Consider the following 22,327-nt stretch of genomic DNA (forward strand, 5'->3'; position numbering starts at 1 on the left):
CAAGTGGATTTTTTTTTGAAGCAGCTAAGGATGGAAAGAGAGGAAAAGGTGTGAGGCGAGGTGTGTCCCTTCAATAAGGCAGCAAAGGAGGATTTTCTGTTGGGAAACACCTATGATTTACTTAAAATTGCATTTTTTATGTGCATTTGGACCTAGTGTGAGTGAAAACAGAAATTCACTCCTTCTTTGTCATTTCATAAAAATGCTGAAACAAGGGAATAGGCGGTTCCTGGCTTTGGAGTTCATCCTTATGAAATCATAGGTATTTATATCAATGCACAAGATTGTTTCATAGTACTGTGGTTTCCCTGCTTACACAGTGCTTGCATGAAAATTATTGTCCATGTGTGTTTCCAAGTGGCTCTGTCAGACTGTGAAACTAAAGCTGAAAACAGAATAATGGAAAATTAAATATGTGCAAGACATTTACTGCCCACCTCAGCACAAATCACTGTATCAGGCACTGTGCTCTCTCTAAATAAAACCTTCCTGTCTACCTGAGGATAAAACAGAAACCCTCCTAAGTTTTACATTTTGAAGGTTTACCTTTAGCCCTTCTTCATTATTTTTTCTCCCTTTGATGCCCTGTAATCACCACAGCCAATCAGTTGAAGGAGTTTCTGAACTCCTCATCTACTGTGACCACGTGCAAATCACCACGAACAGTCCTTCTCCTTCCTGCCAGTGACCCAGCACCACAACCCTCAGGATTTTAAAGGAAATGGGATTTATCTGAGCTGTACATTTAGTTGCTGGTTACCTATCCTTCATCCATTTGACTGTTGGAGCCGGGTCCCCCACGGCTTTGCAAGGGAGGACAATGTCCTTCATCCAGGGCGTTGTCACCGTCCCGCTGAACGTCAGGATCCTGGCAGGAGCTGGGAGAGATAGAGCAAGAGAGACTGAAGTGAGGTGTCTGTTCATACAGCCCTTGGAAGGGACATAGAGACACCCACAATTAAAGGGGGAAAACCAAACCAATCTAAAAACGGTGTTTTTTGGGTACTAATTCCTTTTAACTCATAATATTAGCTATTTATTCAAGCAAAGTATCAGTTTCAGTACCTGGAAGACAAGTAACTAAAAGAGAGATGAGGCCAGGGATGGGAAGAGTCTTTGTAGAGGAAAAAGAGCAAACCCAGTTATTTATCATCTTTACTGGCTTTTATATATTTTGGAGTAGAAATTATGGATGAAAATTATGTCCAAGGGATTCTTCTCTCAACACTTCCAGCAAGAATTGTCCACAGCAGACAAGTGTCTTACAAAAACTAAATTATTGGTACATCTCTTCTACAACAATTTTTATATTAAGCATAATAAACCTTCATGTATATTAATACATTGTAGAGTCTATCTGCAATTCACAAATGTGAAAAAACTAAAATCAGGTTTTATCAGCTCTCAGCTCACCTAAATACATTTAAAAATATCACTAGTGTATTTTCAGTTTATAGGTTGTGTTGGAACTTCATTTGTTATTCCTCAAGAATGACCCTTGATAGAAATAGACTTTCTGTTGGCCTCTAAATATACATTTTAAAGGCACATACTGAATACAGATAGACAAAATACTGTATTTTTAGTCCTGATCTACTTCAGTCGTGCACACCGATCAGAATTTATACTTAATAATCCATTTTGCACCAATTAGGAAAACATGAAAAAGAGACTTGGCATCAAATATAACTGGGACAGTTAATCTGGAAAAAGATTCATGCATAAAAGAACAGGCCTTGAAAAATTAAGCAAAATTACTTGAGTAGGCTGCAATGGGACTTGAGATATGCACAAAAAGAAAAGATTTCACAGATTATACAATCAGTTTGGACTGTGTTGCCTATCTTCTCTTCAAGCACTGTTGAAGGCCAAGCTTCCCAAGAGATTTTATTTTTTCCTCTGGTCAAAATTTTAATTAAAACACAAGATTTAGGTACCAAAGTGAAGGGGTAATGGGACAGCACTATTTTCCTAACAGCCAAGCACCAACATGTCCTGTCCTGGCTAAAGAGCAGCTGGAGATCCCTGGCTCCCTCCTTCCAGAGCTCTGCTGTTTCACCCTGCCAGGACAGAGCTGTGCTTTGTGCTGCCCTGGGGAGGCTGGACACCAGAGGGATGCAAAGACCCTGGGCAGTCAGAAGCTCTCATGGATCAGGCTGGTTTTCCACCTGGGCACTCCTAAGATAACATTTCCTAGAAATGACTTATACAGGGCTGCCACAAGCCAGCTGTGTTGGGTTTGGATGGCCAGGTTCTGGTAATGAGCAGGTTGCAGCTCACCAGAAGCTTCCCCCACATCAGCAGATGTGATGAACTGCTTGTAACCCCTATTCCCATCTTCCTGTGCTGCTGGGGAGGAAGGAAGGGTGTCGAAAAGGTGTTTTAAAGATTTGTTTTTCTTCTCATTATTTTGTTGTTTCATTTATTATTGCTTTTTATTTACTATATTATTGTAATTATTTATTATTGCTCTGATTTTGTTGGCAATAAATTCAATTAATATCTCTGATTTGAGTCTGTGTTACCCATGGCAGTAGTCTGTGAGTGGTCTCTGTGCTCAACTTATGAACCTTTGTTATATTTTCCCTCCCCTGCCCAGCTGCAGAGGGGAGGGATAGAGAAGCTCTGGTGGGTGTCTGGCACCCAGCCTGGGTCAACCCACCACACCATGGGCTAATTAACCAAAGTAACTCAAGCAGAAAAATGCTCAGAGCACCCAGAGACACAGAGTGAAATGCTGAGTCTGCTGAAGTTGGTGTGAGAAATCACATTTGTCTTCAGTGGTGCCAGGTTTTGCTGCAGGAGGCACTTTGTGGCTCTCATGCCATCTTTGAAAAGCAGCAGGAGATGCTGTCAGCTACATCTACAAAACATCTGTGAGCATCTGGACTGCTCAGACTCCTGTCCCGTGCAAAATTCCCTCTGCAACATGAAGTCTGAAAACTCATTTGAAATTGACTATTAATCATTTTCTCCATGGCCTTCCCATATTTCCAGTGGGAAATTTCAGTTTCTTGAAATATCCAGCTACTCCCAACTATTGCCAGCTCCTGTAGGACAAAACATGTGGAATGCAGGAATCCTGCTGAGGCATGGCACCACTGTTAGCAAATTTTCGGTGTGATCTCTTTGTTTTTAGTAGTTATTTCAATGTGAATTCTCCCTTAAGAAGTCATAGGCTGGACATCAGATGTTGAAAGTGCAACATTTATGTTGTAGCTCCTGGTTTTCAATATCCTGTATCCCTCATTTTACTGAAATGTGTGGAAGTAACGTAAGTCTCACAAGAGCCTAAGCCACTGGTAAGATGATAGACCATGGCTCAGAAAATTATCAGAAAAGCACACTGCACTATTTTTGTGAAAATATCCACAGCTTTCTATGGATTTTCTTATTCCTTCCATGTACTGAGTGCTTTAAAAGAAATGGTAAAACAGCAGGAAATTTTTCAAGCCCAATTTTCTTTACAGCTGAACTTCAAATGATATCCTGAGACTGCTAAAAGGTGCACAAAGAAAACTAGAAACAAAATAAATGTCAAGTGAAATCCACCTCAGAGCAATAGGTTTGAAATTCTAGCAGGCATTCATGAGCTAAAAAAGCCTAGAAGCTCACAGACCTCTTTTTTTTGAGCCATGGGAATTTTTGGAATCATATGGGTTTATTTCTTTGTTATCAAAGCTACCCACATGCCTACCCACCTCCCTCTAGCCTTACATTTGATGGCATGGCACTGGATTAGAGCTGTGTCTGTTCCTGTTTTTTTTAACAAATCACCCAATTATTAATTGAAGATAAAGAGGTTCCTTCACAGAACAGTGCACTCTCTTATGATAATGCAGTTTTCTGCATGTTTGTTTGTTTAAATTACAAATCCTCTATCCTACATTTACTGTCACAGAAATAGAAATGGGCAGAAATTCTTTGCAGGAGGCTGTAACACACATGGGTTTTTCTTCCTCTGGAGGACACAACTGTGTTTTAAAGGTGAGCTTCAGAAGGAAACTGAACAAGAGCTGTGACAATTCACTGCAGCTCAGCTTGAAACAAATAAAAGATCCAACAGTGAATACCCTGGGTCAGGAGATTCTTTCATTTAATTTCTCACAGAAAAGGGTGGGCAGGGCCTGGCACAGGGTGCCCAGAGCAGCTGGGGCTGCCCCTGGATCCCTGGCAGTGCCCAAGGCCAGGCTGGACATTGGGAGCTCCTGGGACAGTGGGAGGTGTCCCTGCCGTGGCAGGGGTGGCACTGGATGATTTTTAAGGTGCCTTCCAACCCAACCCATTCCATGATTCTCTGTGTCTAATTTCTCCTGTATTACAGTCTGATGAACCATCAAAGAAACAGACCAATGTGCAAAGTCATGTGAACCCCACATGTTATTTAAAAACATTAAACACCCAAAGCAACATAGACTAGGGGGGAATCTGTTCATAATAAATGCTCAGGTAGTTTAGAAAACCAGGGGAAAGTCCAAAGTCAGAGAGTTGTCCCCAGAGGATCAGATTGCCAGGGGTCTGGATCTATTATTGTCACACTGGCAGCAAATGCCATTCCCCATCAGTCATGGTCAGTAAATCAGAGGGACAAGTGCATGCAAGGCTTTTTGTCTTCTGAGTATACTTGATAGGCTAAAGCCACTTCCTTCAAGTCAGCAGTGAAGAGTAATTTGAGGGGCAGGAGCACAGCTTGCTTACGTGGATGCTGAACTTTCATTGCCATGATTATTTTCTGTTTGTTGGGGATTTTTTTTTTATTATTTCTGTCAGTTAATTACAGAGAATAACAATCTGTTCTGAGAAATGAAGACACTAAAGAAAGAAAGAAATGTTAACTTGAATTAAGCTTTCATTTAAATTGGACTATCCATTTCACATCAAACCCCTATCTAGACATTCTCATTGTTCTCAAAGGAGTTCTTAAAGGGGTTATAATTAAGTTGACATAATTCAATTCAAAGTTAACTCTTATTAGCTGTCATGATTGTATCATTACTTGGACAGTTACTGTGCAGTAAGAGAAGCAAAAAAAAAGGAAGCAAACAATTACAAAATAATGGCCCACGGGATGTTTTTGCATTGGGAACTTATAGCAAAATCAGGATTTAACTGCTTCTAACCCCGGGATGTGCTGTTTGCCACAGATATAGTGGAGGGTGAAAAAGGTCTTCGAGGCTTTGAGCTCTGCTCATCCTTCCTCATTGTGCAGCCACTGCCCTCAGCACTGATCACCACTTTCTCCCAGCTCCCTAAAAAGCCCTGTGATGCATTCAGAAAGGAAATTTTTGTATGTGATACAATAATTTCTAACTGAGCTACATCCAAAGTTCATAAAATTGCTATCTATCAGTATTCCTAGCACCCATCAAACCCTTCACAAATGGATTATTCATTACTTTTACAGTCCTAAGTGCATGTAAGAGGCTTTTCTTGAGCATCATCTAATGCAGACTTTATATTGGAGTATCACTACAAACTCTGAGGTTGACTGGATGAATTCTACTGTCCTTTGAAATAAAGTCTTTTTCAGACTGACCTGTCTATATTGAAGTAATTAATTATTTTTTCTTTTAAGTCATCTTGCCTTTTCATAAAAATTATTTTTAAGTTCACTTATTTGTCATCATGGATTATGTTACATAAGCTTCAGAGGAGCAGAATTAATTCTGGTAAGCTGGATCAGTTTAAGTACATGTGGGTCAAGCTGCAACTTCTCAATTTTTGGCAAACAGAGCAATTGCATACTGCAATTCCTCATAACTTGAGGTCATGAATATTGGTGCCTGCAAAGCCTGAATTGATCCATGTTCATCTTTGAACATTTCCCTCTTTTTAAAATCCATAGGGCATGGAAAAAGAGAATTTCTAGTGCTTTCTGTGCAGGGCTTGCCTGCAGCCTCAATCTATTGGTATTGCACCATGTCTAATAATTTTTGCTCTTATTCAAGCATCTATTTCAATGCTTTTTTTTGGTTTGCTTTTGTCTTTTTACCACCTCACATTGATTACACACAAATAACAGCAAAAAAAAAAAAAAAAAAAGAGCACACTGAAACCTTTGCCCTTTTTCCCTGAGTTCTTCTTTCTTGATCTCCCTTCACTGCTGTCCTTTACACTCCTCATCCCCCTTTTAGGATCTCAGCTTTGGGTCTCACTGATGTTCATAATGCAGTGTGCACTTACAATGCTACAATGGAAAAACTCCAGACTTTTCAGATCTGAAGAACCCTGTTTGATGCTTCTCCACCCTGGGAAACTGTCATGTGTTCAAACAGTACCCTCCAAAATCAGCAATACCATCCACAATGATCATAGAATCCTAGAAGGGTTGGGTTGGAAAGAAGGTTAAAGATCACATAGTTCCAACCCCCTGCCATGGCAGGGACACCTCCCACTGTCCCAGGTGCTCCCAATGTCCAGCCTGGCCTTGGGCACTGCCAGGGATCCAGGGGCAGCCCCAGCTGCTCTGGCAATTCCATCCCAGCCCCTGCCCACCCTGCCAGGGAACAATTCCTGCCCAAGATCCCAAGATCCAGCCCTGCCCTCTGCCACTGGCAGCCATTCCCTGGCTCCTGGCCCTGCAGCCCTTGGCAATTGTCTCTCTCCAGCTTTCCTGGGGCTCCTTCAGGCCCTGCAAGGCCACCCTGAGCTCAGCCCAAAGCTTCTCCTGGCCAGGCTGAACAATGGCAGCTGGGCCAGCCTTTCCTGCCAGCAGAGCTGCTCCATCCCTCTGCTCATCCTGGAGCCTCCTCTGGGCTCTCTCCAGCAGCTCCAGCTGCTCCCTGGGCTGGGCCCAGGGCTGGGGCAGCTCTGCAGGTGGGGTCTCACCTGAGCAGGGCACAGGGACACAATCCCCACCTCATCCCTCTTTGTAAACTGCTTTTGATGCAGCCCAGGGTAACAGCTCTGATGTTAATGTACCATCGTTAAAGGTAGGAACAGAGAGATTTCCCATGGTGATGGAGTTTGCTCTTCCATGCAGAAAGTACTTTCATGTCGGTGGCACCAGGCTGAAGTTCAGCAAAGCCTTTTCAGAAAGAACCTGTCATCATAATGTACTAGGACACTTTATTTTACATCTTTACATCATTAAACATCGTAGTGAAGACTTAGCAGGCTTGTCAAACTGCAAAGCCAATTGAATGTATCTAATTTTGCAGCTCTAGGGATCTGTGCATTTCTTTGCCCATCCTGGCATGGGCTGAAATGGTACCAGGTTGAGTAGTAAAAAAAAAGTCAATTTGAAGACCCCATGTACAGACTGATTGTGATGGGACTCTTCTCACTTTGCTGCTCAAATTATTAGGCTTCCATCTCCAAGCCAAGGTGCTCTAATGTTGCAAGCATAACATCTTAAAAAAGCAGAATTCACAGGCCCCAGCAATATCTTTTAATAGAACAACTAATACAGCTGGAAATAAATATTCAAGATTTGAGGCACATTATCCTTTCATCATATCTGAAATAGAAGCAGCAAACTTCAAAGCTAATGCAAGTAGAGAACAATTGTTCAGAGTTTAGATATGTTAATCAGACCATTTTATACAGAAGATGGTACTTGTGGAGTACACAAGAGATATTACTAAGGAAAGGAATGAAAAAGAAGTTACCTTGTACAGCAAAGAAAAGAAACATATTCAGAGGGGGAGAGGCATCATCTGCAAACCTCCCTGTTCCCAACAACTGAAGATAAAAATTGCTCCAAAAAGCAATCTGTTCCCTTCTAAGGTAGGCTGGATGAGCACGTCATCCCCTCTCTGCTGACTCCAGCAAAACCTCCAGCAATTGTCACCTCGCTGGAGAGGCCACGTGCCAATGGTGCCAGAAAGCAGCATGGCAGAAGCCTGGCTGGCTCTGAGCAGCTGTGTCCCTGTACCTTTGGCCAGTGGCTCCACGGTGATGATCTCGCTGCTGTTGCCTCTTCCCGCAGCCGTCACGGCCACCACCCACACGCTGTACTGGCGATTCCGGCTCAGGTTGGGGATTCTGTAGGAAAATGAGTCGGGAGAGGCTTCAAACTCGCTGATCACCTGTGGTGGGAGAGACAAATGTTTCCAGGCTAAAATAAGCAGTATTTGGAGAAAATGTGAGTGCTACAAAGCCTGTTACTTCAGGGCTCTTCAGATGAGTATCGCTTGCTCCAAACAGATGGCACATGGCAATAAACAGAGCAGACACAGGAACTTGTTGCAATCCATTCATATTCAGTGAATTTGTGCCTGTGCCTTGTTTACAGATTGGTTTTATTCAGATTAGGACTTTTATGTGCCATTTATTTTTACAGGGTTGGATAAACAATGGAAATGAATAAATATGCCTATATTTTACCATCAATAGCTCTGACAATATGATTTAGCTCTACACAAAACTTTCCCAATGGAGGATTCGGTGCTGCATCTGCTGTGAAACCTGGAGTTCACTATTTCTGTCACCCAGAACCTTTGGTGTTCCTTATTCCTGGGTTTTGGTGGCTTATCCCTTCAGCAGTGGAGTGAACCAAGGAATAAAACTGTGCTGTGTGAAAGACTGTTCAAACTTCCCCCAAGCCTGGTTTTGTTTAATCACGAAATTACTTCCATTCAGAGACTCCCAGCTGAAGGTCATCTCAGCCAGTTGGCTGCATTAGCAGGGAAGGACAAGTGCTGGAAGAAATGCCAGTTCAGTCTCTCCTCTGTCACTCAAGTGCCTCGGCCCAAGGGCTGTGGCAGAGCCAACCAGCTGCTCTGCACTCCCTGCTCCTCCGCGACAGCTTCTGTATCCTGCTTGGAGCAACCTGGGCAGGGAAAGGTGTGGAGGAACATAGAGATCCCTCCAGGGGGCTTTGAGAGCCTCAGCACATCCTCCACAGGAAGTCTGAGGAGGGAAATCTCAGCTCTGAACAGTGTTACAGCGCTCAATATTGCCACTTTTATTTCTGACATGGGCTTTGTGATGCCTGCACGTAAAAATAGCGGGGTAATGAACCATTGGAATGAATAATACTCACTTCCCTGTGCAGTGCTGAGCCTGGTAACGGCTAACTAACACTAGGCTAAAAATAATTAGAAGGTTAATGACGTAGAAAAGAAGATTTTAGCAGGAATCAGCATTAAAAATAACGCATCAATGTAAATCTAAACTTGGTTCAGACTGACAAAGTGCGCAAGGAAACTCTTTGATATACAAATATCTGCTTGTGGTAAAGGCCAATTCCACCTGATTAGCATTTCAAAAGGCACATTGACCTGAAAACATTGGAATACTAGTCCTTCAAAGTGAATTCCAAGCAAATAAGGGATGTTTCTGAGATATCATTAAACACCTCTCCATGTGAACTGGCAGACAGTCTCAGCTGCTGAATGGGTCACTGCACTTCTCTGTTCTTGAGCTGGCATCTGCCACAGCCAGGGGAAGAGGGGAGTTCATCTCCTCTCACATTTGAAATCCAGAGTGAAGACATCTGTCTCCAAGCCAGGCACCTCAACTCCCTTCAGGGACCACGCAAAGGCTTCTACAAAAACACTTTTTGTTCCTTCCACGGAGAGTGATTTTCCTGGGAAGACTGGCTTGCTCCAGCTAAGCTCCCCAGGCTCAGAACAAGCCCAGAGGGGGAACTGGCCACATTTTCTAGCCAAACTCATTGCCCCTTTGCTTGTCAAAATGCCAAATTAGTTTGTGTCATTTAGCCAGTGTTTGCCTGGGTTCCCACTTCTGGTATGAAGAGGTCAGTGCAGGCAGACACCTTTTTATTTCGTGAAATATTGCAGCAGGTTTTGAGAACCATCTGCCTTGACATTTACACAAGAATATTGGACAAATGCCCGTAGCTTGACAGGCTGGATCTTTGTGAGGTCATACATAAAAATTAATGTATTGATCATTGCAGAGGAGGCTGAAATGTAATATTCTTGAGGCAGCATTTCCTACAGTTAATTTGAAAGTCAAACAGGCCAGGCTGTCTCTGGCACTTAGGCTCCACTCATTAATGCAGTTACCTAGCACAGGTTCCTTCTAAACCACCTACTGACATGGGACATGGATAGAGCATTTAGGAACAGCTAAACATCACAAAACTCCTTAGTGCTAACTTTCATTCCAGTAACCATCAGCTCTTTCTCACTGGAACTCCAAAGATGGACAAACAGCAGGATTTTCTGCTCCAAGGCTTTTAAAATGCTTTGTTTTCAACTCCTTTCTTTCTCCCAGCATCATTGACCCATTTGCATCTGTGGCTATTTCAAATGTAAAATCAATTATTCTCAGATTTAATTTATTAATTGAATCTGGTAAATGCATCTTCAATAAATGAACAACTCTCATTTTCTTAAAACAAGCTGCTATAGCAAAGGATTTTGGTTTCTAACTGGTTAACATACATCTTGTGTTTCCTCAGCTCACATTCCCCTTTAAACACTTGGGGATGCTTCAGTGACAAAGAATCGATTTTACTTTAAACTTTTGCCTGTCATTTCAATTAGCCTAACATGCCAGAGACTTTGATTTCACAAGAAGAAAAAAAGGCAGCTTTGTCAGCAAAGAGAAGATTAAACAATTGAAATAAGAAATATTTAAAGGAATGTCACCTTGTCACATATTGGCCTGTGCATGTGCCAGTATAAAACATAAACTGCTGTTCAATCTTAGAAGCAGTAACATGCTTGCTCAAGGGATTTTTTTTCCTAACTGCTATTTTTTTTTTCCAGCTTATAGATGATGGGTTAATTTTTCTTCTGTCTTTAGCTCACTGTCTGAGAAGGAGAGACAGAGATCAGTCTCTGAAATCCAGCAAGGGCTGCGAAGAGTAAAATGAAATCAAAGTCCTTTACCAGGATGCAGTCAATCTACTTCCCCAACCAGGCAATGGCAAGAGATGCTGAGGAACAGCTGGTGCAGGGAACATCAATTTCCCCTGCAACTCCAGCCCTATTGGTGTGCATTTCTTTGTACACTTTGAAGCATCATGCCATCTCCTGGCATTTCTGACTCCTTGAAAGCACAGTTTAAAAGGCATTGTGCATAAACTGATCCCTCTGGCTTCTATTTTTAATTGCTCATTCTATTTGTTGGCTCGCTTGCTGTGTTTTTTAACACAAGCTGGGAGAAATTCAGAAGAATGCTATAGAAAAAAATACATTTCTAACAGTTTGCCAAGCAGTCAGGGAGTTCCCCAAGCAGGGAGTTAAGACAACAAATAGAATTTACCACGGGCTGGAAGGTTATTTAGTGAAAGGTAGCCTGCACCTTGCTTATAGCTGATTCCACACAACTTCTGATTAGATAAGTGAGCTACAGATCTCCATCTCTGTTCTCTGCAAGTTGCAGGAAACCTGGAAATGAACAGGGAAAGCCATATATAGACTCTAAGGACATGAGTGAAAAGGAAGAAACAGCCCAGGTTTGTGGTTTGTGTTGTGAAGTGAGAGCATATACATGTTGGTTCCCTGTGTATTGGCTGCCTCGTGCTGAAAATTAAATATAAATATAAATAATATATCAATTACCTAGAGTGGGTATGTGCTTTCACTTCAGTTTTAGGTCGAAAATATGGCACCATCTATAAATGGAGCTGAAAGGACTCTGAGAGATCACCTGAGTCTTTCTTTTTTAAACCAGGTTCACCTTGTCTGCACAATTTCAAACAGATGTTTCCCCAACCTGATTTTGAAGACCTGCAATAAAAGGAGATCTTGCAACTCCCTATGCTGCACAACCTATTCCATTGCTTAACTAATCTCATGATTAGAAATAGTTTTTTTTTAATCTAGTTTGAGTTTCCTGCTGCAGTTTCAACCCACAGCTTCTTTTCCAGTCTATTAGGAACATGAAGAACAGATTATTACCTTGATCTCTGCACCAGCCTTTAATCTACATGAAGTTTTATCGTTCCTTTCCCCACCAGTACCCTTATCTTTTTACAACTAAATAACTCTGGTGCTTTCAACATTGTCCAGAAATCCCATTTTCTCTATCAGTTTCTCTAACAATATCTCCTGTTATCCTTCAAACTGTCTAAAGATGGTCCATAGCTTTCTCATCGTTTCCAAACCTGCACTCAACAATTCCAGGGATTCTCATTTGGCTTTTCAGGACAGGATTATAAAGGCTGTTAATGTTCATCTTGGGAGGCACAATAACCTTAAAATCCTCTTCTGAAGAATCAAGAGAATTGCTCTCTACACAGTACTTTTGCAGCTGGTTATTCAGGGTACCCATTTTCTTGCTCAATTTTATCCAACTTTTTCCAGATCCATTTCCTGGTTCATGAAGACCTACCTGAATTCTGCTTCTGTCTCCTGTGTACATGCAACATGCAACCCCTCCCAGCCTTGGATCTCCTGCTAATTTGATAGGCAGCTTCTCTATTTCATTAGCCGGGTCCGTAATGGAGCCGCTGAGCAGAGTTGGGCTCAGGAGAGACACTTAGGCCGCTCCTCCCGCCCACAACAACAAGCCACAGAACAGCACTAAATTTGTTATATCTGGCCTGAGTTAAATCAGTGAAATGGTGTTTGCATAGCTGGGTCCCTCTCAACAAACATCCGTCCTCTGGGCTCAGCTCCTCTGCTAAATGGGAGAGAGCCTGGCGGTGCATTGAGCACTCCATCCCAGTGATCCACACTGATTTTTAACCTGGCTTCTAGCTCAGTTTTCTGCTGCTCTGAACAGCTCTTTTCAAAACAATTCTGCTTTGGAGGGGCTCATGATAAGCAGTGTAGACTGACATCAGTCAGCATCACCTCCTCCTTGAGCCCTCTTTAATCACTGGTGGAGATGAGGCCTAGAACAAGCACTGAGCCTCATGAATAATTAAAGTCTTCATTTCTACATTGTAAAAACACAACAATCTCCATCTTTTTGTACAACTCCATCACAGAATTGTCGACCTCGCCCTACCTCAGGCATTGCTGCTCCTGGAAACCACAGAATCATCAAGGCTGGAAGAGAACTTCAAGTCCCACCATCACTCAGCCCCAGCAGCATCACCCCAAACCCTGTCCCCAGGGGCCACATCCAGACTCCTGAACACTCCCAGAGACAGTGACTCCAAACCTCCCTGGGTAGCTCATTTCAAGGCCTGACCGCTCTTTCAGTGAAATTTCCATTTCTAATATCCAATCTGAACCTCCTCAGGTGCAACTTCAGGCCATTTCTGCTCATCCTTTCACCTCAGACATGGCAAAAGAGACCAACTCCACCTCAATAAAACCTTCTTTCAGGGAGTTGTAGGGAGCAATGAGGTCCCTCCTGAACTTTCTTTTCTCCAGACCAAAAAGCCCCAGTTCCCTCAGCTGCTGTTCCTAAGACTTGTTTTTCAGACCCTTCCCAGGACACATTCTACAACTTCAAGGTCCTTTTGTGATTTGGGAGACCCAAAACTCAAGGCAGAACTCAAGAGGCGGAGAGTACTGAGATGTTTTATTCTAAAAATCATATCTGAGAGTCTCCTGGATTCACAAGTGATCCAGAACTGGGGGCTACACTAAGTTCTTTCTACTTGGAAGCAAACTGGGGTAATAAAAAATCAATACATGTCTGTATTTATAGGGAATGGACTTCAAGCGCTCCATCCCTGAGAAGAGCAGACAGATCACTGCTGTGCCCTCTCAGTGAACTCCCTAAAGATGTGTAAGCCTGCCCTAGGTCACAAATTGTAATTTTTTTGAGGACTGCTGGCTTTTGCCTTCCTTTCATGGATGGACAGATTCTCAAAGCTCCAAATAACCACTGATCCTGGACATGGTCTCCAGTAAGGCTCTTGGCTGCCACTTTGGTCTAACAATGGTTTCTGTTCAGGTGTTGGCTCATGTTTTCGTGTTTTGGAAGGTGGCACCTGTTTTTCACTCAGCATTATTGAAGGTAACTGTTGGAAACAGAAGCTGTGCACAAAAGTGAATGCAGCTGCCATACAATATTGTAACTTTTTTGTTTTTTTCCCCTTAATTGTAGAACTAAAATGTTAGAAAGTTTCAGATGGAAATTTTGGGAAGAACAGAGGCAGCTCCCTGCCTTCCCACTGGCAGGAAAATCCTGTCAATCCAAAGAACTACAGAACCACTGAGGCTGGAAAATCCCTCCCAGCCCATGGAGTCCCAGCTGTGCCCGATGCTCACCTTGTCCCCAGCCCAGAGCCCTGAGTGCCACGTCCAGCCCTTCCTTGGGCACCTCCAGGGATGGGCACAGCAAAGCTCCCTGGGCAGCCCCTGCCAAGGCCTGAGCACCCTTTCCATGAAGAAATTCTGATGTCCAACCTGAATCTTTCCTGGTGCAGTTTGAGTCCATTTCCTCTTGTCCTAGGAGCAGAGCTTGACTCCCACCTGGCTCTTCCCTCCTGTCAGGGAGTTGTGGAGAGCCAGAAGGGAGCCCCTGAGCATCCTTTTTCTCCAGGATAAACACCTGGAGCTCCCTCAGCTGCTCTGGAATGCTCATTTCCAGGAATTATACTTGGAAGAAAACCCACTGTCTGGACTTCCAGGTAGCCCACTTAGGGTCCACCACCTGCCTGTGCCTTTGGGGCACCTCCTGGAGAGTCCCTCAGGCTCTTGATGAGGGAAGCAGCGCGTGGTGTCACAGGCTGGTGACCACGGGAAGGTCAGGACACCAAGGACTTATCGTCAGACTGTATTGATATCCCTGGGTGTGAGACGAGCTAGTGAGACAAGAAGGGAGGTTTATGAAAAAATCAATATCAAATTTGTTTTGGTAGGGCTTTACAAGGAGACCTTTTAAAAATCATATAAACCAGCACATCTTCAGAATCAATTTATACTCTGTCACATCCCTCCTGAGGTCTGCTCTCTGACAAAAATAAGATAGGCAAAAAGTGTAAAGTTGGCAAAGCAATTAAAAAAATTAATGTACTGTGTTTGGGAGCTGGCACCAAAGATGTGAAACAATGACAAAAAGGCTAAAAATAGAACATGGGGTATATTAAAAAGACACATTTAAAATACTGTTCAATATAAGGTTTTAAAATAACCCCTAAATTATGCACTATTTCTATGCTAAATAAAGCACACAGGAGTTAATAAGCATAAATATCTTCACGCTGTAAAAAGTGCTATATAGATACAGTGATAAATACTGCTTTTAATACACAAATCAATGAGCACATATTTAAAATTCAACCTTACAGAATCTGCTGATTCTAAATAAACTTCCATTCAACACTTCAACACTAACTTTATCTACTTAGCCAACTTCTGCCATCTACTTCTCCCTTTTTTCCAAAAAGCTTTCAGCATCTTCCTAATCCCTGAAAGATCCACAGTATGTAACAACAAATCATTTCTGCCTTGTAATTGCATCAACTCTATTTTCCAAAGTTTTCTTTTATCCAAGTCTTTACTCTGGAGATGAAATGAGGATCAGAAAGTGTGACGCAAACCCAAAGTTAGAATTTAGACAGACACTATGCAAAATGAAGACAAAACTTGTGTCTGCCTGAAAGAATTGAGTGGAAAACACCTGGATGATGGGAATTTATGACAGCTAATAGTTTAAAGATCTGGTTTAAGATAATTGTATATACTTCCACATCTAGTTTATATTGCAGATCAGCTAGTTTAAGATAAGCATGTATAATTTCTCTAGACTAAACAAAGAGAAGGGAAACTTTCAGATGATTTATCCAGTTTATCAGAGACGTCTAGCTTCTTTCCTTAATGAAAGGAAACCCTTGATGACCCCAGAGTAAATATTTGTGACTCTATTCAAGGTGTCTGAAGTGAGATGAATTAAATCCCACTTAGAGTCTATGAATTACAGACCAAGAGCAGCAATTGCTCTCTTCTTCCACAGAGCAACCCCAGAGTCTCCTGTGTATGCTGGTTAAATCACATATATTTTCCCCTTAGCGGGTTTAAATAAAAGCAATAAAATGAAACAAATATAGAAGTCTAACAGGCTTAAGAGTATCTTTCTCAGAGTAAAATAAGCAAATCAAAAGGATCAGTAATCACATGTTGGTCAGTTTCCAATATTGATTATGTTTTCACGTAAATTGACTTAGGCTATGGCCAAATATAAGATCATTTCCCTCTTTCCATCACTGCTTTGCATCTCTTCATCTACCACCTATTCCAAACCCAGCTGTTTCACAGAAATATTTCCAGGCCAACATGAATCTCTGCTGGGCTGTCAGCTTTTGGATCTTTCTACATCCTCTGGAGAAGTTCAGAAATGTAGTTTAGAGTTTTCAAAGATTCTTTCTACCACAGATACCTGGGGCTGACTGTAGGGTTTGCACTATGAGATAATTCCTAATCATCAGCCCTTTTTCAGCACTGGGGTCTGCTTTGTGCTCTGGTTCCTCATCCAGCTAATCCAGTTTATCCTGACAGCATCATCTGGGATCTTTGCAGGAATATTCTCACTCCATTCATCTGATTCAACAGTCCTGGAATTCCTCCTCCTTCCAGTCTTCAGGCTTCTGGTCTTTTGAGACTTTAGTCAAACGTGGGTTTGAGGGACAAATCATCTCTTAGCAGAATCCCACAGCTAAGCAACAACTTCATCAACCAACATTTCAGAACTACTGTCAGGATTAAAGACCAGAGAATAAACGGAATATTTATATTAGAAAGGTTGGGTTTTAAAGATAAACTTTTATGTTTTGCAAGCTTCTTGTAATATTTGTCAATCTTTGGGTACGTGTGCTAGAAATGGAGGTAAAGAGCTGAGAAAATACAGACCAGTAAAATCATCTGGGTGTCAATGAATAGCATGACATCACCCAATCAGAAATACATTTATTCAAGTCTATTTTGACTTGTTGATTAGAAAAGTGTAGTCATTAGGGTTGTTGTTGCTGTTTGGGTTTTGCTAATCTGCTGGTGGGTCACACACTAAAAGGAGCAAACACATTAAACAGGATTTTCCTGCTGTTTCCAGCAAAGCAGGTCATTAATTTGTGCATCACTCTATGCTTTCTCCATGGAAAGCCTGGAGATTAATGGAAAGGAGTTGTGTAAGTAGAAGTGCACTATAAAAGAATAATAAATGGAGACCATTCTCCTTTCTCAGTGATTTTCCTTTTCAGGACACAGTCAGTTGGTTCCTGTCTTTCCTCCACTCATGTGGAACTCACTTAAGATGTGAAATAAGATGACCTCACTCCCACTTTCTGATTTTCTGATAGTGAGAGCTAAAAGCAGAACTTGTTTGGGAGACTGTGCTCAGAATGTGTTCAGATGGGAAAGACAAACCATCCTGTCACTGGCCTATAATGTCATCTGAGTTTTATTGGAGACTTTAAACTTCTGAGACATCTTGGTGTCACTCTGATGTGTTTCTTTTCCTCAGAGAGTTGCACATTAACTCTACCACTGTCTGGTTTCCCTTGTTGTATACAGATTTTAACCAAATTTTCCAGTTTTAAACTGCCATATAATAATAATAGAATTAAGGTTGGAAGGTTGCTCTGGAGGAGCTTCCCTTCTTAAAGCAAGCTCAATTGCATCAAGTTGCTCAGGGACGTGTCAAATCGAGTCTTGAAGCTTTCCATGCATGGAGATCCCACAGTCTGGGCCTCAGCTTCAATATTTGACCAGGATCTCATGGTAATTTTTCCCCCAAGCAGATCAGAATTTCCCATATCAAAAATTCCCTCTCCTTGTGCATAGGCACTTTCTCATCCCTTCCTGTATCAAAAAATTCTGACCCTTAACCTTCCTTATCCTGCCCTCAGCACTCTCCTGCTTCTTTAGGAGAAGCTTTTGACCTCTTCTGAGATCAAAGTTTCCCAGCTTGGCTAACCTGTGTGTCACACTGACCTTCTCCAGACACTTTTTGACATCTAAATTTTATTTAATCTAATCCCATTGATTCTTCCTTAAGCATTCTAGTGACCTGAATGCAACAAGAGATTGGTGGGGTTTTTTTGGGGAGGGTTGTTTTTATAAGGATTTTTATTATTATTATTATTATTATTATTATTATTATTATTATTATTATTATTATTATTATTTTGTTATTTTCTCTTCAGAAAAACCCCAAATCTCCTTTTCTGTTGCACTTTGAAAACCTCTGGCAATGCACATCTACGGCCCGAGGCAGGAAGAGCTGGAGCAGCCTCCTGAGTTCAGTAGGAACTGAGGCAGCCCAATTTCTGTGCTAGGATTCAAACTAGCACAGAAATTCCATGTGTGTGGCATTAGGGAGGAAAATCCCCCTGCCAGGATGGGATAGCAGTGACAGCACTCCCCTGAGACCTGGGCAGGATGAGTGCCATGAGCATCCTGCCAGTACAAGGACAATGAAAACACTCTTAGAAGGAATCTGGCCACCATGGGACCATTACAGGCGGTCTTGAGAAGCCAGATCCTACAAAAAGTTGGACATAGATGTGGTAGGAAATAGGTAGAAGCAATGAGTTAGCACAAAGGACAGTTTTTCTAACTTAAATTCTGGCATATTATGTTTCTTATATTTGAAGAATGATCTGTGAAGTCTCATATTTCTGTATTTTTTCCTACATTTTCAGAATAAAAAAGGGAAAGTTTTGCTTAATTATGCCTGTAGAATGCTACAGACACAACAATTAAACAGTGTGAAATTAGATCCTTGCTTGCCCTTTATCTTGGCCAGAGAATAGACTGCAGTGGAGAATCTTTTCCATTTTTCACACATTAATCATATTTGTGGTTTGAAACATCCCAGACAAATACTGTCCTTAGGGCTTAAAATATTTAAAGAGGAAATGCCTTTTGTTCTATACAGAGGCAGCAGAAGTTTTAAAAGCTTCTGCCTTTGACAAGCAAACTGAACAGTGCAAGAGGCAGGAAATCTTCATTTTATAATATGGCAGGGTTGTATAAGTGTTATGTTTGTAATAAAAATATGCACAATACAACCAACAGAGTTAATTATTTTTCCTGTTGGTGACTTAAACACCAAAGCAGTGTTCTTGTGTAAAAGACTGTTAACCTGTCTAAACTCTATTGTATTTTGTTCTCAGCAATAAAATGCAATCTGCAAAGAATGCAGCCTCCCCATCAGTTCACCTTTACCCCTGTCCTTTTCTCTTTCTCCTCACTGATGGATGCTTGAAAACTGAGTTTGCCTTTCTGCTTGAACAGCAGACTTTTAGCAAAGTTATTTTGCAGCCAGGGCTGTGACTGATAGATGGAGTTTTTAGGGCTCCATACCTGCAGCTACAGCACTTGCTACTTATGGTGGCAGAAGAAATGATAAAGACATAGGTCTTTTATTTATTCTCCTCCTCACCCTAATTTAAGACCTCTCCCTCTGTCAAATACTTGTCTCTGCCAGCAGTGAATCAAACAAGAACTTCCCTGGATATATTAAGTGTATCTGCACAGCAGTGTTGGCATTTGAGCAGCTCTGCAGCAGGATTGTTTCACTGCAAAGCAGCTCTGAATAAAACAGCTTTTTAGCTCACAATCCATTTCAGAAAAAAAGATAACAAAGCATTTTGTTAGAAACTAAGCTGAGGGAGTGTGCCCTATATTAAATATGTCCTGAGGGCTTGCATTTGTTTAAAAATGTCCAGCTTGGTTTCTGGAAAACCCCCCCAGTGTGATCCCTGCCTCACTCAGCACACAGGGCTGATACAGAAGATATCTGCAAGCCACAGCTCCTGCTAATCTGCAGAACACTGGGACTCACAGATACATGTAGAACATATTTATACATATATCTGTGTGTGCATATATGTCTTTATATGTACACACACCTGCATGAAGGTAACAGCAGGATCATGCAATCACAGAATGGTTCAGGCTGGAAGGGGCATTAGAGATCATCTGTCCTGGGGGCAGGGACCCCTTTCAGAACTATCCATGGACACACCAGCAATTAATAGAAAGCACAAACATCTCCAAGTGCCTCTACCTGAGGCTAAGGTATGGTTCCATGATGGTTCATACGTACCCCTGCATGATGAACACCACAAAAATACAGCAGTGAAATTCTGCTCAGGCCAAGAGCAGCAAAAGTAAAGCAACTTTTCTTGTCATTGTCCATCTCTGAGGTGCTCCAAAAGGTGACCACAAAATAGGAAGTTTTGTATATGAGAGACTCACATGGTAGAGAATAATATTTTTAGCTGAGGATGTTTATTTTCTTGGGGATGTAAATATAGGAAAAATTGTTGCTAACAAAGCCCCAGGAAGAAGCACTGCAGCTTTGTGCATGGGAAGTGTCTGGAGAAGGCAGCAGCACCATCTGGTGTTCTCTCCAAGCCCTCAGAGAGGTGCCTGATCTCCACTCAGAGCTGTCCTCTAAACTCTGACCTCTTTAACCCACTGAGTGCCACAGAAATGGCACATCACAATATGAACTGGGATGGAAAATCTCCAGCTAGTTTACACTTAAAGGTGTGCTAAAGATGGTTTGGCTTGTTACAATTATGAAATTCATGGATTTAGGAGATAGTAATCCCAAAACATAAATCACAGAATCACACAATGGTTTGGGCTGGAAGGGATCTAAAAGACCACCTTATTCCAGTTCCCTGCCTTGGGGGAAGGGAAATTCCCACATGCCTGAAGCATTTTTGGAAATTTCTGGAACAATATTTTCCTTGCCTATTAAACCAAGATTGCATTTTTCACATTTGGTGGGAAATCCTGCTTAAAACTGAAACCCAAACCTTGGATAAAACCTAAATCCAAACCTAGGATGTAAAATAAGTAAGTATTCTTTTCAATCCACATGAAAATAAATACGTAGGGGTATTTAGAGAGAGCAAATTGGCCCTTGTGATTAAAGATTGCTAAAATTCTTTGCGATTCAGAAAGGAAGAAAGACAACCTGATGCTCAATTCATATTTCCTCCTGTCACTTTCTCAGCAAGTAAAATCACATAGAGCTAGAGTGGGAAAATACTCCAGGCATAAATAAGCCTATTCACAAGCAAATATGTTTGTTTATAAGTCATTATGTTCTTTCACACATGAATACCCAAGCCAAAAAGGCAGGAACTTAGATGAAAACAGGGTAAATAAATATATGCCTCCAGCTGCAACAGGGCTCCTGCAGCTGGTGCTGGAAAATGTAACTTGTTACATTCTAAACTAACCAAACCTTGGAAAAATACTCCAACTGTCTATTTTGAAATTATTTGTGGGCTAATGCTCTGCAATGGGTTTTAAACAAAAACATGCATGGGTGGAATAAACCAAACTCCACTCTCGCTTCTCTCTGCAGCTCCAGGATCTCCCTTTGGCCTTGCTCAGGGTGGGAGAGGAAGCAGCAGGGAGAAGATCAAGGGCTGGTGCTGGAAGTGCTCAGTGTCAGCCCTACCCAGAGGGGCTGTGGCACTTACTGTGGGGTAGGGGTGTGAGCAGAACACCGTGTATTTCCGGATGATGCCGTTCAGCTTCAGGGGAGGCAGCCAGGACACAAAAACCGTGGAGGCCGAGGCAGCAGCTGCTTTAACTCCAGCGGGAGGACCTGGAACTGGAAAAGCAAAGTGTGTTAGAGTGGCCCACGGCAGATGTTCAATCATCCCAGTGTAACAGAGGAATTAAGAGGAAAAGGGGAGTGTGTTGCTTTGGTGGCTGTGCCCCCATGGACTGAGATGGACGCTCTGTGTGAGGGAGCAGCCTCCAGGCTGCTCATGCCAGGGAGGAGCTTTGGGGGCTGTGACCCCATCCTTAAGAGGGGAAAAACTCTTCTTTAGAAGATCCCTGCCACTGATGATCAAACTTTTGTGAAGTATCCCCTGCATAAAATCATAGAATGAACACAAAAATTATTTGGGTTGGAAGGGAACTTAAATATCTTCCAAACCCCTGCCATGGGCAGAGACACTTTCCACTAGACCAGGTTGCTCAGAGCTTCACCAATCCTGGACATTTCCAAGGATGGGGCATCCACTGAGAAACCTGTGTCAGCAAAAAACTTCTTCCCTACATCCAATTCAATTTTCCCCTTTCAGTTTGAATCCAAACGCACACATGAAAATATCTTGTCCGTGGTCACAGAAATTGCCAAACAACACATGATTATAAATGGCCAGCTTTGAACACACAACCCGTGCTGAAGTGTTATAAATAATACACATGTGGACAGTTTAATGGACATCCAGAGTAGAGCTGTGAATTTAATGAAGTGCAAACGAGCACTGCCTGATGTGACCCAAGGCCAGCAAGTGCCACGATGTGTGAGCAGACACTTCCCCACACAGAATCCTTGTCCCCTGCCCTGCCCTCAGCAGCTCACACCTCTCTCTGGCACTGCAGCATATCTATTTCTCTAACTACAGCAGCTATCTATATAAACCATCAAAATTATCACGGAGAAAAAGCTAAAAAACTCCAAACCTCCTGTGTTAGAAGCACGTGGAAAAAGCTTCAGCTCGGAAATGCTAAAATCTTGCTGCGTA

General features: G+C 42.1%; 1 protein-coding gene across 1 annotated transcript in view; it reads right to left on the reverse strand.

Moving 5' to 3' along the window:
- The window catches only part of DSCAM (DS cell adhesion molecule), a 439,258-nt gene that overhangs the window by 50,880 nt on the left and 366,051 nt on the right, over positions 1 to 22,327 (reverse strand). Inside the window, exons 20-22 of the mRNA XM_088051091.1 lie at positions 21,266 to 21,399; positions 7,877 to 8,030; positions 761 to 878 (exon numbers count right to left, since the gene is read on the reverse strand). Of these exons, the coding sequence (XP_087907217.1) occupies positions 761 to 878; positions 7,877 to 8,030; positions 21,266 to 21,399 (406 nt within the window). The remainder of the gene's footprint in view (positions 1 to 760; positions 879 to 7,876; positions 8,031 to 21,265; positions 21,400 to 22,327) is intronic.

The sequence above is a fragment of the Pseudopodoces humilis genome, chromosome 2, assembly GCF_049639895.1.
Source record: "Pseudopodoces humilis isolate 2021_Gansu_Grassland_sample_001 chromosome 2, ASM4963989v1, whole genome shotgun sequence".
NCBI classification, from domain to species: Eukaryota; Metazoa; Chordata; class Aves; order Passeriformes; family Paridae; genus Pseudopodoces; species Pseudopodoces humilis.